This window comes from Semicossyphus pulcher, unplaced genomic scaffold (assembly GCF_022749685.1).
Source record: "Semicossyphus pulcher isolate SPU_LCO1_2020_fin unplaced genomic scaffold, fSemPul1.0.p SCAF_3, whole genome shotgun sequence".
Taxonomy (NCBI): Eukaryota; Metazoa; Chordata; class Actinopteri; order Labriformes; family Labridae; genus Semicossyphus; species Semicossyphus pulcher.
In genome coordinates, this window is record NW_027211704.1 from 13,458,913 (window position 1) to 13,476,846 (window position 17,934).

Sequence of the window (17,934 nt, forward strand, 5' to 3'; positions counted from 1 at the left end):
ATCTCTTCTTCCCTCGTCTTCCTCTGCAGACTCTCTCTTACAAACGCCTTGAAAAGCTGAGAGACCTTGAGCACTGCTGGGAAAAAAAATTCAGACAATGACTGCGCAGATACACACCCCGGTTCAAAACACCTGCAAGAGAAGGCTCAGCAACAGTGAATCACGCTAAGTTTATTTTTCTTATTCCTCGAGCCGTTTCATACCGAGTGCTGCAGTGCAGAGCATGTGATGCCACGTACAACCAAGGCCGCCAGAAGCTCGCTAAATGACTGGCTCATTTCCGCTGAGGGATGTAGATGAACCCCAGGCAAACATGGACATGCTGCTAGTTTTGGCAACTCCGCTGAGAGTGCTAATTGGCTGTTCTAATCATCCTTTCCCCCGTGTTCCTGGTTAATCTGTGGAGGACAAATTTGCATGAGTCTTGACAGGAAGCAGCGAGCCACAGTTTCTTTCTCCCTTGTCCGGTTTGTCATGGATCACACAACAGCTGCTGTATGATACTTGCTGTTTTCGCAGATTCCAACCAAACCCTGCTTCAAACGGAGGCCAGTGTGAAATAAAAGTGTAAAATATTTATAAATATATACACTTGAAGGCAACAAAAGGAATTTTAGACAAGACACTTTGGGGATCTGCTCTCGGCTCGATCGGTGCAGATATTCCTCCTCACTGCTGCTGGGTTCGGATAGTGTGCATGTGTGTGTGTAACCATTAATGATTCAGTGACAGCTGGTTCAATCATTCCTCAGTTAATTATTTGTTACTGCAGCAACAAATGTCTTTAAAGACGATTTTCACTCATGAAGATCTCTTCATCGAGAGAATAAAGCTTGTAAAAATAATCATTCACGTCAAGTGTAATATAGCTGCTGTTTTTATCAGTGCGCGCCTTTAAACTGTGTTTATGTCAACATCTAAAACACTGTAACATCCTGAAGGCTGTAATATTTCTGCCTTAACATAAAGTGCATAAAAAAGCAAACATGGACACCTCCTTTCATCTGTTACTATATTGTCTGTGCACATTGAGTTTTAACCTTTACACAAACATCTCACTTGAGCTCTGTGAGAACATAAACATTGTAAAACACGTCATTTAAAATGTCATCATCACCTTCCATTCGTGAACACGGTGTGGGAGCTACACACGTTTGATAAGTCTTACACACCAGGGAGTGTACGACAGATTTAAATCACATGGGTAGGATTGAACGAAAATGGATACCAGTTGCATCATAGAAAGTGTAGCATCCTGGGTTTTGGAGCTTAACCCATACATGTGAGCACAGGTGAGGATGTTTGAACTTCTACTAGTGCTTTTTAATTCGTCCCTCCAAAGTTCAAAGGCAAGAAACACCTCAGTGACATTCTAAAACGAGTGATAAAAGTGACACGATGCTTAAATCATTTGGTTGGCAGCGTACTGATGCATTGGAGGAAGAATATTGAGGTCAAGTCACTGCAGCAAGTCAGGATCAGAGTTCCAGGAACTAATAAGAGAATAAGTTTAACTGATGAGTTAACTTGAGTGAGATGAGTTAACTTACACTGTTGTATGAGTCTGGGACTCTGCTACTGGGTAATACTTACAGTGTTATAAGTGTTAAGAAATTAAGGAGTCTGGGACTTCAGGGTCTGGGACCCAAGAAAAAAAGCATTCTGGGAATTCTAAAAAATAAGGTAAATTATAACTGATGAATTATAAATGAAGAGAACGTAAAGTTAAGCTTAAGCATGTTCTGTTGCATTGTTCTGACCGGACCTGAGCTTATATTTTAAAGCTCCTGTGAGGGACTTTAAGCTTGTGCTGATTTTGGCGCCCCCTGTGGACAAAGTGTTACATCTTCTGTCTTTGTCCTGTACATGCTTAAGTGTTGTTTTTTTAACATAAAATCTCATCCTGCTTTCTTTGACCTTTTGACTTTGCCTTCACTTAAAATTTTTGCCCTAGAAAATGTAAACAAAGGCAGCGTGCAGTTAATCGCTTCGTCTGACACCTACCCCCTGCCAGCAGTTTCAGGCATTAAAAATAACTATATAGAAATAATCAATCTTGTTGATGCTACTCTGGTTTGCTTTTGTAGCTCATACAGAGTCATCAGACTAAATTTCAGCCTGTTTAATAACCAGTGAAAAACTCCTCACAGGAGCTTTAATATATTTTGTATTTTAATCTTAGTCTTTTCTTTTAACACTCTTAATGTTCACTTTAAATTGCTCTGTGTATGAATGGCGCTTTATAAACGAACTTGCCTTGGCAGTTCTTTTTGTTAAATGAGCAGCCAGGAGTCAACACTGTTTCACTTGTGTTTACCAACACATTTGTTTATCCACATATAGTGGACTTTGCATTCACAGCATTACTGTAGCCGTTCACAGGTTTACCACCTGGTAGCTGCCCAGTACAACTTTTTCTCTGCATCGAAGTCACCTAAACACCTGAACGGAAAAACACTGTGTCAATCCAAAACATAAAACATATCAAATCTATAAACAAAAACATGATTCATGATCAACACAGTGCATTAAACTGCTTTGATGCCATTGTGCTTTTTAATTGAATTCAGTGGGTGCCAATCTTTCCGTTTTTAATGCCAGTGTCTTTGTTTGATGCCAAATTTGTTTTTCTTTCAAGAGCCTTAAACAATCCCAGCATCTGAACTGTAAAGTTAATCAAGAGATGAAGCTTCAGGTTGACATTTAGAAGGCAACAAATCTTTGCAGAAATGTTGCTTTAAAGATTCCAGGTTATTTGTAGAAGTTTTAAAGCCCTCGACAGAGCAGAGTCAACTGTGCGGATGGGCTGCCAGGCTGAGGTAAAGGTTCAAAATTCACGTGTAGCTCATGATGCTTCTTCTTTCCCACTCCTCACCTCCTCTCATCATGTGCAGTCTTAAAATACTCGATACAGAGATCTGGATTAAATCAGATGCAGCCAGATTATTGGAGCACAGTGCACACTGTGTTTACGTAAATGAATACCAATCTAAAATGTGATGCTTGTTCACAGGAAAAAATAACCATCATGTTGAATTTCTGCTCCATCTCCAGCTGCAAACACCACCCCATTTTAAACACCCTCCACCTCTACCTGAGCACAGCCAGGCTCGTCATTATTACCGCAACCTTTTAACACCTGAAGGCAAAGGGAACAAAAAAAAAATCTTTTTATAGCCTCATAAATTATTCATAGAGTATAACAAATGTTAGATACACAGATTAGGCAGAAGCACGCAGTTCTCACTCAGGTTGGGCTGACATAACTCAGACCTCTGACGCTGTGTGTTTTTCTCTCATCCACCTGGCAGAGAACAAGAGCTGCTCTGCCTCACACCGCTGTCAGTGCATTCAGCCGCTTTTGTTTTTTCACTGGCTTTGATGATTCGCTTTCATGAAGAACTTCAGTGCCTTCTCTTGCTGTCGTGATCTGCATTTTTACCCGTAAAAAATACCCCGCAAAAATGCTTTTTAGGCAGAAGTATTAATTCACGGCTAGAAAAACAAGGAAGGAAAAAGACGTTTAATTTGTTAACACGCTCTAGAGAAAAGTATCAATCATTTGTCTGTACAAAACTCTTTTCAGTGCAACATGGGGAGAGAAAATAGAATCAAGTATACCAGAGAAATCTATTAACTGTGCTGGACAGCTTGTTGTATGTCAGGTTTGTCAGTCTAAAAGTTGAAAAATCAGTGCATGAATTCTAAAATCCTTTAAATTACATGCAGGGAATCATTAAAAAAAATATCTGCAACACAGTGTGGCACGGACAGAAATATGTAGTCTGTTCTGAGGTTCAGGTGAGTCTATAGGCGGGCTGTTTGTGTTGAGCTGCTGTAGTGCAGAGCTTCACTGCAGCAGCGTCCAGCTTCAGCAGGAGGCGTTTGTTGCCCTCTAGTGATGAAGGGAGGCAAATGACGTGTCGGTAAGCTGCTGCTGATGTCTGAGCAGAGCCGACAGCTCACTCTATAATTCATTGGCTGCAGAGCTTTTCAGTATTATTCTGCAACCGGCGCTGATTTGCTGAAGTCTACATTCTATAGCCTATGTGTAAAAATATAATCTGTCCCAAAATAGTAAGAAAAAGGTGTGAAAAGGTGAGAAATGTTGACCCCTGAGCACATTCCAGACTCCTAATCTAACTGATGCAGGCTTAGAGACACCCTGCACCGTGTTCTACTCGTCTGAGAACAAAAGCACATTTTACATTCATTTGTCTCATTCACACTTGTGCTTGTGCTTGTTTAAAAACATCACTTTCCTCTGCATGTCGTCTCTATTTTTTGATACAAACAAACAGCGGTTATTGATTAGCGCTGCCGTCTCACAGCAGGAAGGTGTCTGAGTTCAGAACTGCCGCCGGCTGATGCTTGCATGCTCTCCTTATGCCTGAGTGGGTTTTCTACAGGTACTTCCTCACATAGTCCAAAGACGTGCATGTCAGGTTAACTGATGACTGCAAATTAAACGAGTCTATTAAAGTAGGTGTGAATGTTTTTGTGAATGTCTTTTTATATCATCTCTGTCAGCTGGTGTTGGCTCCAGGCCGTCAGCAACCCGCTATGGATAAAGGACAAGGATGGGGAACTTCCAGAGCGAGTTAGCCTCAGCTCAAATAAGAGTTTATAGTTCCTAGAAGTTGCTTTCACACTTTAATCCGGATCCTGTGCTCCTATCAAAGAGTCTTGGGTCTGGACCCCCTCAGCTGGCAGCATGACAGTCTGATTCGGAGTCTGAGGCCTCAGCCTCATCCGCAGATTCAGTCAGGGGCGGGTAAGGCCTCTGCTGGTCCAAGTTAACGTAGTTCACCTTCAGACTGATGTAGTGCTCTCCTTCCAGACAGGACAGGATGTGTTGTACTTCTGTAACCAGGCTGTTGAAGCTGGGTCTGCAATCAGGCTCCGGGTCCCAACATGTCAGCATGATAGAGAAACTGTGGAATGAAGAGATGAGTAAATGCATGGGCTACTGATTGATGACACATTAAGCTGAGATTAAACTGGTGCGTGTGTGATTCTTACAGAGTATCAGGGCAAAACTGCGGCTGGGGAAGCCGTCGTCCCTTCAACAAGTAGTGTGTGATGTCATACGGGTCCACATTAGGATACGGGCTAGCTCCTCTGGTCAGCAGCTCCCACATTAAGATGCCATACGACCACTGGGAAACAGAGAACAAATGTGATGTAGATACAAACATGATAGTTATAACAAGCATTATTTCAGCGAGCTGGATCAAGTCGACTCACAACATCAGACTTGGTTGTGAACTTTTGTGTTTGCAGGCTTTCGATGGCCATCCACTTCACGGGCAGCTTCACCCGCTTGTGATCTTGGATGCTGTAGTACTCCTTGTCGTAGATGTCCCGGGCCATGCCGAAGTCAGCCACCTTGACTGTGAACGTTTCATCCAGCCTGAAGACAGGGGAGAGGACATCTTCAGAGAACATCCCTTCCACCTCCTGGTTAGTTAAGTCCACCTCAGACCACAAGGTGTGCTCAAGAGGAGCCAGGTGAACCTTGATTGACACTAATTTGTGAAACCACTGTTTATACACTGATGGTCCCATTACAGATTTGCCTTCTGTAAGAAAGAGCAGACGGCAAATCTCGGCAAAGAGCAGAAAGAGTGAGATATGTATTTTATGTTTTCTTGGGACTATTAGATCAAGCTTTTATTACGTTAACTATTTATATAAAACACTTACAAGAAGTTAGAAGAAAATAATTGCTCAGGGTGAATAAATGTCTGTGTTTTTAGTAGCATAGACTACAGACAAATCTGAAAACTCATGTTTTATTGGCTTCTTTTGACAGATTTCAACCCACCCTGATTCAGGCCGGGCTAATCTCTATTTACAGATTCTACATAGAAATGTAGGGACGTTTTAGGGACGGCAAGTTTTTTGGTTTCTGTTTGTAGTACGCTTGTAGTCCGAGTAATTTTGACCAATCACGTATCAGCAGGCTGCGGCGTATGCAGGAAAAACAGTCCGTGTGGAGAGCTAAAGCAGACGGAAGCAATGCACTGTAACGACATCCCGGCTCCCATCAGCGTCATCTGACGACGTTTTAGCTTCTTATTAATCTCTATAAACACACATCTGCATGCTGACAGCTAACAATCTGCTCTAGATCTAACATTCAGCTTGAGATAAATTCCCCTGGCGCTGTGTCACGAAAGCCGTTCAGCTTTTAGATTTCCGAACTTCCTCGAATGCATCAGAAATGATCGATCCGACCTCCGTTCAAAAACGAGCATTTCCAAGTAGCTTTCTTCTCCTCTTGAGGACAGACCTTCATTTTACTTTTTACTAATCTGCATCATGATGCTGAAATTTCAGCAAAGGCAAGAGCCGTTAATTAGGTAAATCACAAGAAAAACTGTTTCTTTTTTAGGTTCATGCTGCAGTACTTAGAGAGAGTGCAGCCTCTTCTTAAATGCAGCACACGGAAAAGGAAGTCTTGACTGGAAGTCGTTTATTGCTAACCGCTGGCTAAACCACACACGCTCCACATGTTCACAGGTGTCCCCAGAGGCTATATCGTCGTCAGACTATAGCTGATGGGATCTGAGATTGAGGTCGGGCCAATCACAAGCTTTAACCCAATTTGAGCCTGGCCACTGATATGCATCAGCTATCACATCAGCATTAAATGGACTGGACAGCAGTTCACGTTATGCAACGGCGGTAAGTGTTGCATTGAATTATGTCATGCCGAACATGTGTGTATGATGTTGAACTAGAAGACATCTGAATTGGATGTTGGATGCAGCTACCTAGCCTGGCAGCATCCAGCCACAGACACAAATGTTTAATTGCCTGGTGGTTGTGAAATCCAGAAGTTGATAACGCCACTTGGAAATTAACTGAGAGGTGTCGCACTAATTTGCATTACGTGTTACTTACAGTCAATCAGTTAGCACATTCAATAATTAAACTCTCAATAATTAAACAGTGAAAAGGCCTCCTGATGTGTTAAAAAGCTTCTCCACTGATGTCATTCATGGGGCATGTTATGAGTCACACTCACATGCAGTTACGTGCAGCCAGGTCTCTGTGGACAAACTTTTTCTGGGCTAAATACTCCATACCCTTGGCAACCTGAAGTCCGAAGCCAATCAGGTCTTTTACTGTCGGGTTCTGTGGAAGACAAATACGTGTCAAACATAGCAGAGCAGGTTTGAGGTAGTAGGAAGTGAGCTCGACATTAACAGGGCAAATAAACATGACCCTACTGGTCTACACAGTTTCATTGTGTAATTTACCCTCTTCTCAGAGCGGATGAAGTGACGCACATCCCCGTGCTTCATGTACGGTAGAACCACCAGAGGGAGCCCTTCTTTGGGCAGCATGATGCCCAGCAGAGACAGGATGTTGGGGTGGTGGAAACCTTTCATGATGATGCCCTCTCTGAGGAACTGGTCCACCTCCCCCAGGTCTGTGATCCCTGTTCATGAAACTCACTGTTATACTGACTTATCCAACAACCACAAGCTCATATAATGAGTTAATTTAATGAGTTTCACATACTGTTTAATGATTTCACAGCACAGTGGGTCTCTTGCTTGTTGCTGTCTATCAGGTAGCCGTGATAAACAGTTCCAAAGTGGCCTGTATCAGAAGACAATGTGACTTTTATGTGCTGAAACATTCAAAGCAAAGACCGAAAGAACAAACCTCCGAGAGGACGAGAGGCTTACCTTTGCCGATAAACTGGTTATCCTCGATCCGGAGCATGTCAGCAGGGATCAGGACTTCTTTGACCTCCTCAAGAAGATTAGAGCTCAGACTGACCATTGAGATATTGTCCCGCGGCATTAAAGGAAGGGCCAGATGATCATAACTGGCAGCGTACAATAACCCCTGGAATGCCATTCCTCCTGAACCGGAAGTTTGACTGGACAGATCGACTGTAACACACGAGGGAGCACGCACACACACTTTGATTGATATCAGCCTAACCACATAAACCATGTGTGAGGATTATTTTTGGTTTAAATTGGTTGTTTAAAGTAATAATCTTGAAGATTTTCATTTAAATAAATGTCTGTGAAGTCTCTATTGCTGAATGAGGTAACACAATGGTGATTGAGCCTATGGCCCACTGATGAAAGCCTTTGAATTTGCAGAATTACGGACCCGGTGTTTGTGACGCGTTTCCATCACCCAGCAGTGGTTGGTCTGCCAGAGAGGGTAGGCGGGGCTAAGCGGCTGCTTTTCCGGTCTCTGCAAGTGTTGCGAGTAAACAGTAATCTACTATGGCTGAACAAACAAAGAAAAGATCGATGACTACAGATACAACTTCAAAAATAAGTGAAAATCCAAAGAAAAAGAAACAAATTCGACGCTCAGATGAAGCAAACAGTCTAAAAAGGAAATCGACCGTCAGCGAGGAAAATCAAGAGTTACAACGGGAGACATCCGTGGTCGTCACACATGCAACACTGTCTGGATATCTGGGAAGTGTGCTCCCGCAGTTTATTATCCGTTTATAGGTGCCGCCAAAGAGAACGAAACTGAGATCTTCAAGATTACAACTTTAAATCAGACACAATCATGACACAAATCTTTACTAGTTAAAATGTTTTCATGAAGGAATGAATGAATCTAGAAGTCTCACCTCGTCTGTAGTCTCCTGTTGGGGAGGAATTATGGCCGCTGAACCCGCGGTTCTGTGAAAGCATCGTTGATAAGCGATTCTCTATGTTGGCTGAAAGTGAAGTGAGAGGCAAAAATAGTACATAAACAGATTAGTGCAGCATAATCATACGTATATACAAGCTCCTGTTTTCAAATCATGATCACAAATTTCCAGTATTCTTTATTAGTAGGACAAAGCAGCATTTTCTCACCTCTCTTTTTCTTCCTCAAATGCATCATCACAACTAAAGCAAGGCCTGCGCCTGCTACCAGAGCAGCGAGGATGCCCAGAACGATGCCCACGATCACAGTGGTGTAATTGGTGTCATCGTTGACCACTGTACCTACATCATAAACCTTCCCGTTCACAGAAACCTAAAAGAGCGGAACAGATGATTACTCTTCATTCATACTTTATGTGGTTTATGTTAAGGTTGATGAATCAGAGGCGTAGACTCTCTCACCCTGACAGGCAATCCCTCGCTGGGAATAACCAGGCCTTTAGGGATCCTGCAGGTCAGCTCGTTTAGAAGCACCTGGGCGTTGCAGTTCACACCACCAATGCTCATTAGGATCTCCATGCAGGTACTCACTATATTCAGTTTGTTATGCTGTAATAAAGGCAGAACAAGTTGTGATTGGCAGTTTGGTAAAGTAATATTAATGCTGTGCAAGTATTACTGAGATTTTAATGCAACAGATTAGTTACATAAATGTGTGGCGTGTAAACGTACATGCAGTGAAACTTCCGTGTCTCCTGGCTTTAGAGGTAACAGATTGTCCTCATTTTCAAAGGGAATGACTTTGACATCAGGGTGATAGTCGAAACGTCCCGTCCAGATATCCCTTTTTCCATCCATGAGTATAAAAATCTCTCCTGTGTCAGACTTGTCTTCTGGCATTTCCTCAGGAAAAGCAGGGGCCCAGCACTCCATATGTGTTGCATTCTTTGTGCCACTGCAGACCTTCAGAAAAATATTGTTTGAAATCACAAACACTATCATAGTTTATCATGATATGAAAGCAATATTTAGCTGGCTGACAAACTGCTGCTTAGTTTCATTTTATTGTGTTGGAGTAGTTCATTGTTTTTCCCTGCACACACAGATGTAACAAGCTGGTTTTAATTGAAGTGAAATTCAAGTATGATACTGCATCTTAAACCCCTTTCCCACTGAAATTAGCGCGTTGACGCAGGTTTTTCAGACGCAGGAAGACCTGCTTATACCTGCGTCACCGTCTGATGTCACAAACGCGTCGGAAACAGGGTTAGTAAACAGGTGAAGATGTTGATGTCTTTATTGTATCTATTACTCATTCAGTCTGTGTATCAAACTCGGCGCTGACAAATTTGATGTTCGAGCGCTGCTATGACGGAGACGGGCGCAATTTGTAGCTGAGATGACGAGGAGTGGCAGAAGTTACTGACGGAGCATAGCATCGCACCGGAAAGGGAATGGAGATTAATGCGTCAACCTGCGTTTTGTGTTCCCATCAATGCTGATCGCAGCCGGGGCGATAATTACCTGGGTCTACTGCTGAGTCATTTGACCCGGGTCTGAATGCCGATTGTAACCTTTCCCATTAAGCAAAAAAGCCGGGTGTTAGCGGGTGTTATTGGGTTTTTTGACCAGTGGGAAAAGGGGTTTTGAGGTTTTACACAAAGGATAAAATCAAAGCGTTAACTCACTTGTTGAAGAGGCTGCATGTGGGGAGTTTTGGAAGTGTACTGAACCACAGTCTTATGTGCAGAGTCAAGATTGTGACCTTCTATCACCAGCTTGGAGCCACTGTAGGACAGTAAAAATTAGCATGTTAATAATAATAATAATAATGTGGATTCGTTGGTCTGATTATGATAAAGCACAGCAGGATATTTAAAAAGTGATCTCACTTTATTAATAAGCGGGAGAAGGCTTGGATCCATGACCTACCTTTGAAAGCCGCAGAGAGGTTGTACAGAGGTTACAACAGGGTTTGTCTTGTAGAAGAATGTGTGTGTGGTTTTCACTTCAAATTTGTCAATGAAGACTTTCACAGGTACGTTCCCAACACCTGCTGCAGCTGCTGTTTTGCAGACGATCGAGGACAAAGTCCCACTTCCCTCAGAAACACTGAAAAGAGCAGAGGTCCTAGTAACTGAATGTGTACAGTACAAGGGATAATGAATGTTTTACAGACAATAGCGTGTTAGAAGAGGTAGTTAAAAGAATACCTCTTCTGTGTTGCTCACCTTGCATTGTCACACTTTTTGTCTGAAATGAAGACTTCTCTCTTTGTCCCGGAATCAAGATATCTGCCTGTCAGTGTGACCGATGTTCCTCCAAACACAGGACCATGACCAGGCCTGATTTCTGTTAAGCTGGGCTCCTGATTAGACACAGAGGTGAAATATTTGATCAAATTAAACATCTAAGCAACATGTAAAGAGCTCATTTTAAATTGGTTTTAATGAAAAGTGAGCATTCTCACCACAAAAGAGAGGCCAGACACCTGAGCCGTGCCCTCGATTGAGTAGCTGCCCCCCTTCCCTTTCCCTTCGTGCACGTTCAGGGTGATGGTGAGGTTCTCATTTGGGCTGTTTTCCTGAATCGTGCATACAAGCCTGCAAGGACACAATAAGTGATGTGTCTATAAGTTCTGTAGATGAAGATATTCCTGTGAGACAGCAGCTTCCATCCCTCCACCCATCCATTATCTAGACAGTTGATTGTGTTGAGGGTCGCAGGCGGGCAGAAGCCCACACCTACGGCGAATGTGGCCCAAATCCGATCATATGCGACTCAGGTCTGTTTTTTTCATGACAGCGTGAACAGCCCAAATCACATGGAATCAGATCTTTTCAAATCTGATTCGGGACACTTTCATATGCGGTCCTAAATCAGATACAGGTCTGATGTTTTGCAATGCGACCTGAGTCTGAACTGTCATTTCATATTCCTGCTTTTATGACACACGTCGACATTCGTGACAATTCTGCGCTGGTGGGAGTCAAACTGTTAATATAAACATGGAAGATGGCTGCAATGGAGTTAGTCAGTGGAGGGATAGTGATGTGTTAGACCTCATAAGTTTGTGGGATGGCACTTTGGTTCTGTTGAATTCGCTCATCAATTTATACATGAAACCGTAAATGCTGTTTTCATACGACAGCGTGCTGCACGTAGTCTTTTGTTATTGTTCTTTTGCACATGCGGGTCAGCTCAGGACCAGCTCACACTGCAGTCTGATATTGGCCGCATTTAAGGTTTGCAGTGTGAAGGTAGAGTCACCAATGAACCTAACGAGCATGTCTTTGGACTGTGGGAGGAAGCCGGAGTACACAGAGGGAACCCAAGCGTGCACGGGGAGAACATGCAAACTCCACACAAAAAGGCCCCCTACGTCCTATCCGGGATTCGAACCAGAAACCTTCTAGCTGTGAGGTGCGCTAACCACTGCACTGCCGAGCCAGCAGCGTGTCAGACAGAAACCGACAGCAGAAATTGCAGAAACGTAACAATAACATTCACATGGTATTCAGAAAATGTTCCAACCACACACAGAGGTATGAAAAAAAGTTTATGTAAACAGCTTCATTGTCCTCTGAACCTGGAAAAATGTGGCTTTTGAACACTTCTGATACAAAGACGTCTGAAAATGCTTCCTCTATTTAAAAAACATAATTCATTTGTATAAGTTTAACCATCAGCTGTTACTGCGTCCGCCCTGTGCTCTCTGCCCTGTGCTCTCTGCCCTGGGTTATTCTAGGATGGTGGTGTTTGATGTTGTTGTTTTCTGGTTTTGCCTGATTTGTCATTGTGAAGAACAAACCAAAAAATAAATTGAAAATGTATTCATCAGACCCGACTGATTCAAGGGAGGAAAAAGTGAAACAACAATATCTTTGGTTTGGGAGAAGTTGCTGAGGGGGTGTAGCATGTCTGCTACTCACTTTTCACTATTGCTCTTTCCAGGCAGGACAGTACACGGGGTACCCGAGCCCACTGTGATGCTGTGGGTTTGCCCGCTGACCATGACAGGTGGCCGAGGAGACCGAAACTCTCTTCCGCACAGAGTCACCTCCGTCTCACCGCCAGCGGGAGCCATTTTTGGGAAAAACTGCAGGGAAAAGAGTTAACACGCAGAATAGCAATCAGCGTCTCTTCAATCAGAATGATCGGTGTAACTTCACGACTCAGGATTTTTAAACTTCACTCATGCACTGGCTAATCGGTTACACTCATCGGAGCAGATCTACCTCTGTTATGACAGGCGCACAGGAGTCTTTGTTCCACTGCGAGCTGCACTCATGCTGCCTCGAGCAGATTCCCGAACACCAGCCACAGTTCATGAAGACTGGAGCCTTCAAACAGTTGGAGCATGTCGTAAAATGTGCACACCCTGGTCCTGCAGGGGGCACCTTGAAGATCTGGATCAGAGAAGAAAAGATGAAACACAGGCATAAAAACACAGAATATGCTATGTTTGACATCCTGCACAGGCTAACTGTGTCTTTGCAGCATTATTGGAGTGTAATATCTACCTCTCCTAAACACAGTCCTCACACAGTTGAGCCATTTGGCCGGAATGAAAGAGTGAATTACAGTTTACAGGGTGTGGCTCTTGGATAAAATTTGCAAAAGATCATCCAAAAAATCAGCAATCCTGTTAAACCAATAACTGTTAACATATTTTAGGCTGAGTGATTATGTTGTTTGCACCATGTTTCTGTCTATTGTAACTCAGTAGTGTCTAAATGTTGGCATGTTGGCACTATTAAAGGTTAAAAAGGTAAAGGTCAATGTTTCTAATTGTACCTTGTTTCCAACTACAAAGAGAAGTGAATCCTCCGAGTACACAGCAGCATTCCTGGACACTTCAGATCCACCAAGAGAATAGTTGGCAAAAACAGTCAGCGTGTTCAAATTAAGAATCATCTAAAACAGAAAACACAAAGGGGTGATGTCACAAGGGTTTTTAGATTTGTTATTGTTCATGGAGAGGACAGCTGAAGGTAGACAAAGGTAGGAAGGTAGGAAATATGGGGAAGAGGTGGGGTGACCAAAGTGCCGAGGGCCGAACCCAGGGCTGATTCAACAAGGACTCAGCCTTTGACAATGGGACAACTGAGCTACCTTTTTGTGAGTCTTAAAGAGGGGGTATTATGCTGTTTCACATTTTAAGACATATATATAATTTTACAATGTTGGATGTCCGGACTAAACGTGGGTGAAGTTTCAAATCTGTAGGTTAAAGTATGTTGGAGTAATCCCCTACTTAAAAAGTCTCAGTCTGCAGGCTGCTCTGAACGCCAGGTTTCCGACAGTTTTTTCTACATGCTGCACTTTGTGATGTCACAAAGTGGTCGAACTCTATATTTGGGCATCTGCCCGAACACAGCAGAACTTCCTGCTCCCAGGTTAGGTTTAGAATGTCTTGGAGCAAGTGCTTCTTAGGCTGTGAAGGAAAGACATCAGTGTTTACTTTTCCAAAGGACAGGAGCACCAGACATTGATTTCAAATCAGGAAAATTTTATTTTATTCAAATTTTATTTATTAAAAGTTTATTCTTTGCCGACAACTCTGTAACAGGGCCACAGGGTAGGAGGCGTGCCTCAAACACTGAGTTCTGCCCCTCGGCAGGCTTCGGAGAGCTGGCCAATCAGAAGAAAGTGGGCTTGTAGGGGCGGGGTTTCTTAAAGGGACAGAGCTGACTGAGTCGTTTCAGGCGGAGGCTGTATGAGGGCCTGCACAGAGCTCCAGTGTGCCAAAAATGATGAGTTTTTTAAACTGTAAATTATGCTAAGCTACTCCACAGGTAACACAGAGTGAAATATGAAGCTTGAAATTAGCATAATACCCCCCCTTTAAACAACTGCTTCTGATAGTAAACATATACTCATTTTCAGCCTAGACATTTTACCTGCAGTATCCGTCCATCCGAGGTACCAAAGTGGCCAACCGTCTGATCTCCAGTAGTGGTGACCAGGACAGCAGTGAAAAGGACGTCTCTCATCCCCCTGTTGAAGATGTCCAGTCTTTTAAACGGCTTTAACACCATAGTTGGTTTGGAACTGCATGTGTTGTTACCTTCAGAGCTCTGCACAAGTGAGAAAGACACGAACAGAACAACGGTATTCACATCACATACATAGCTATGTCGATAAACAGGTATAAACAACATGCCTAATCATGTGTGAGAGAGGACGAGGGGTAGAGAGGGAAGGAATCCTCATTCATCTTTTTAATGAGGAAGTCATCCAGCCTTGCCTCAAGTCAAAGTAACCAGCTGTTAGAGGAACACGGTCATAAAACAGCAGTGACTTCAGCTCTGTGTGTTGACTTGGTGACTGTTTTTCAGTCAGACTTGCGGCCACTAAAACTGGACTTTCCACACTATCATACACATAAAACAGCAGATGGAAGATGTATCTGGATGACTTCCTTTGGTTAATAGAATGTAATTATTTAGGAAAATAAGAGCGGTATATGTTTAACTTCTGGTAAACATTCCACTGCAAAGCAATTTGGCTGTCCTGCCCCAGCATGCCCCTGTGTGCGTCCCACTATATTAATGGCTTATTTTTACTTCATTTGATCTTTCACTTTCACTTGTATTTCAGGATTTTAAGCTTGAATACAAACAGTAAAGTATCCAAGTCATTTAATAGCACACACCCACTTCTAAAAGTTCTCACTTAACTTAAGAAATAACTTTGATTGAGCTACATTGCTGTTTCAACCTTTGAATTGATTGACTTTTTTTTTTATTCTCGTCTTTCCTGCTCGTCATCTCTTCAGTATTCTACCGATTTCCTCCTCAAACAACATGCGTAAAAGCCAGGCACTGTCCAACACTGTCCCTCCCCTTTAAATTCCACCTTTTTTATCAGCCGGATTTATAACTGTGTTTCTTGGCACACATTCCTGAAGGTGTACACATGGCTGTGAGAGCTCATAGGACACAATTTGAACTCCATGAAGGGAAACAAGACCACACCTTTATTATTTTGCAGAGCACCGCTGCCAAATACTGCATTCAGTAAGGTTGTTTTGAGAACTCTGCATGTTTTTCTTTTTAGTATTTGATTTAGCAAGCCGTCTGTACCTTTTTTTTTCTCTCTGGATGATTTGCAATCAAGGGATGTGATAAAAGTTTAAACTTTACTTGTACTGTTTGCTTTGAGGCTTTTATTTTGAAAAACACAGGTTGAAGCAGTTTTCATATCAAACTCCGTGCTGCAATCACCCTGTTTCTCTGCGAAAGACTGACACTTAATAGAGCAGAGAGACGGTGTGGTAACGTGCAGGTCACACCACTGACTCATCCACCCCTCCCAGTTCTCTCATCTGGCCCGGCTCTCTCACACACCTTCAGCAGAGCTGCCACAGGCGTACTATATTCCTGAAGAGTTACGTTATGTACTAACTGCCTGTGTCTCCTGAATAGTGGCTTTTTACTTTTTTCCCAAAGAGTACCGTGTTTTTTCTTCCCCCCCTTTTGACTATCCCTTATTGCTCAAGCAAACATTAAACTGTACCTTTAATGATAAACTACACCCCATCACAGGCGACTTCATTACACAATGTTTGTCTGGACAGGTCACTTCCTGTCTGGGCGTGAAGGACCTTTGCCCCGTTCCTCTGCCATAAGAAAAAAAAAGAGTTACTCACTTCATGTGGGCAGCTCTCGCACGGCTGGAAGTGGCAGAGCCCTCTAGACAGCTGCTCCGGCCCTGACTTGCAGCAGGCCTCCACGCCTGCGTCAATAGCCTGGTTCACTTTAGACAAAGGGAAGGCGCACAAGGCCGAGCTCTTCTGAGGTTGACCGTTCTGGTTCACCTCTGCAAACACGCCGTACAGAATGTCTTCCGTCTCTTCCACCCTCAGCTCGTGCGCCAACGTTCTTCCTGCTCGCCCAAAGTACGCTGCCTGTAGCCCGTTGAACACAATGTCCCTGAACGCCTCCCCTCTTCTCCTTCTCCTGCGTTTTGGGTCGTACTTGCACTCCAGCACCACCTCCCTGTACATCCACACCTCTGGGATTGCTATCGGCAGGCGTCCAAGGCGGGTCTGGAAAGCCGAGTTGCTCATTGATGGGTTCTCTCTCTGTAGGGACAGGAAGTAGACGTAGTCCTTGGTGGAGAAGCTGTAAATATAGTCTATTTTGTACGAGTCCTGCAGCGTGGGGAGCACCGTCAGGCCCTTATTGACCATACTAAAGCCGTCTTCAGTGGAAAGCGGCCTCAGCACTGATATTGACCTCCTGGGATATCTTCGTGCCACTTCGCCATCGACAGAGGCTGCTACAAAGAAGAGCGATATAACTCCCTGTTCAATGATGGTGACTTTGGTGCCAAGCGGGCTGGCCACACAGTCTGGACAATAGGTTGCAGAGTTATCCTTTTTTTTGTATAAACACCTCGGCTCAGGTGGCGAAAAGCCAACCTCCATGAAGTGACAGATGCCATGTTGGGTACTCCCACAAATGTACAAGAAAGGATCGGGAACAACAGCAAAATCCAAAATGAGAACCTCATTGTCAGTATCCACTGGATCTCCAGGATCTGCTTCTACGTCGCACAAGTGACAGGTTTCACAGTCAGGACTGCCAACAGGCCCAGTTTTCACTTCCCATATTTTTCCCATAGTAGAATTAAGCGCCTCGATTACATTTTGGCTCGCAACATACACCTCCCGCTGGTCCAAAATCCAATTCACTGCTATGTTTTGAATCGGTTTGTCCGTTTGGAAGTAAGGGAGGGAGTAGTTTACAGTGTAATCCTCCGACCTGCGGGGAGTAGAAGCACATGCGTGCTGGCCTGAGGCAGTTTGTGTTTGTATCCATATGCATACTGTCAGCAAGGCAGCCCAAGTGACCATCTCCACGTCACAGTCCACCGGCGATTCAGTGTTACCTACGAGATACTTTCCTCAAGGAGAACATTCTGGAGAAGCAGGTGGAGCGCTGTGAGGGAAAACAAGACTAACAGATGAGATTTAACAGAGGGCAGATAGTTATATCTTATTCTAATGTTCAACAGAGTTTCAGTGCTTTTAAAGTGGAGGTGGATGATGTAAACATCTTAGCTTGTTTAAACTGAGATACAAAGCATGAGCAGCTGAGGAAGGAAGAAAAAGCTGCTGTTTTCTCTCCGAGTACAGTGATTAAGTAGTTGCTGTCGATCTTCAATGTGAAGGAAATAAGACGGTATATGCACAGACATTAAATATATTTAGCTTAACACTTTATACAAGAGGCTTACAAAGGTAACGGAGAAATAAGTTGGTGCAGTCAAGACAAAATCT

General features: G+C 43.4%; 1 protein-coding gene across 1 annotated transcript; it reads right to left on the reverse strand.

Moving 5' to 3' along the window:
- Positions 1 to 3,508: 3,508 nt before the first annotated feature.
- Positions 3,509 to 17,559, reverse strand: LOC138606395 (macrophage-stimulating protein receptor-like). The gene is made up of 20 exons (XM_069678861.1): positions 16,300 to 17,559; positions 14,549 to 14,725; positions 13,443 to 13,562; positions 12,884 to 13,054; positions 12,578 to 12,744; positions 11,116 to 11,248; positions 10,877 to 11,013; positions 10,578 to 10,757; positions 10,334 to 10,433; positions 9,378 to 9,608; positions 9,108 to 9,254; positions 8,856 to 9,018; positions 8,624 to 8,713; positions 7,704 to 7,913; positions 7,534 to 7,614; positions 7,269 to 7,450; positions 7,034 to 7,143; positions 5,248 to 5,413; positions 5,023 to 5,159; positions 3,509 to 4,934 (listed from the first exon to the last, which is right to left on the reverse strand). Exons 1-20 carry the CDS (start codon positions 17,506 to 17,508, stop codon positions 4,703 to 4,705), a joined length of 4,143 nt encoding a protein of 1,380 aa, XP_069534962.1. The 5' UTR covers positions 17,509 to 17,559; the 3' UTR covers positions 3,509 to 4,702.
- Between the last annotated feature and the right edge of the window lie 375 nt (positions 17,560 to 17,934).

Bases quoted from the DNA above. Each gene is read 5' to 3' on its own strand.
- LOC138606395 (XM_069678861.1), bottom strand. From the start codon at position 17,508: ATGGTCACTTGGGCTGCCTTGCTGACAGTATGCATATGGATACAAACA. The intron at 9,019-9,107 runs GTGAGAGAGTCT...CCGCTCTTTTAG, and splicing joins GCGAGGGATTGCCTGTCAGG to GTTTCTGTGAACGGGAAGGT. The intron at 7,914-8,623 runs GTGAGACTTCTA...CGTGTGTTACAG, and splicing joins AACAGGAGACTACAGACGAG to TCGATCTGTCCAGTCAAACT.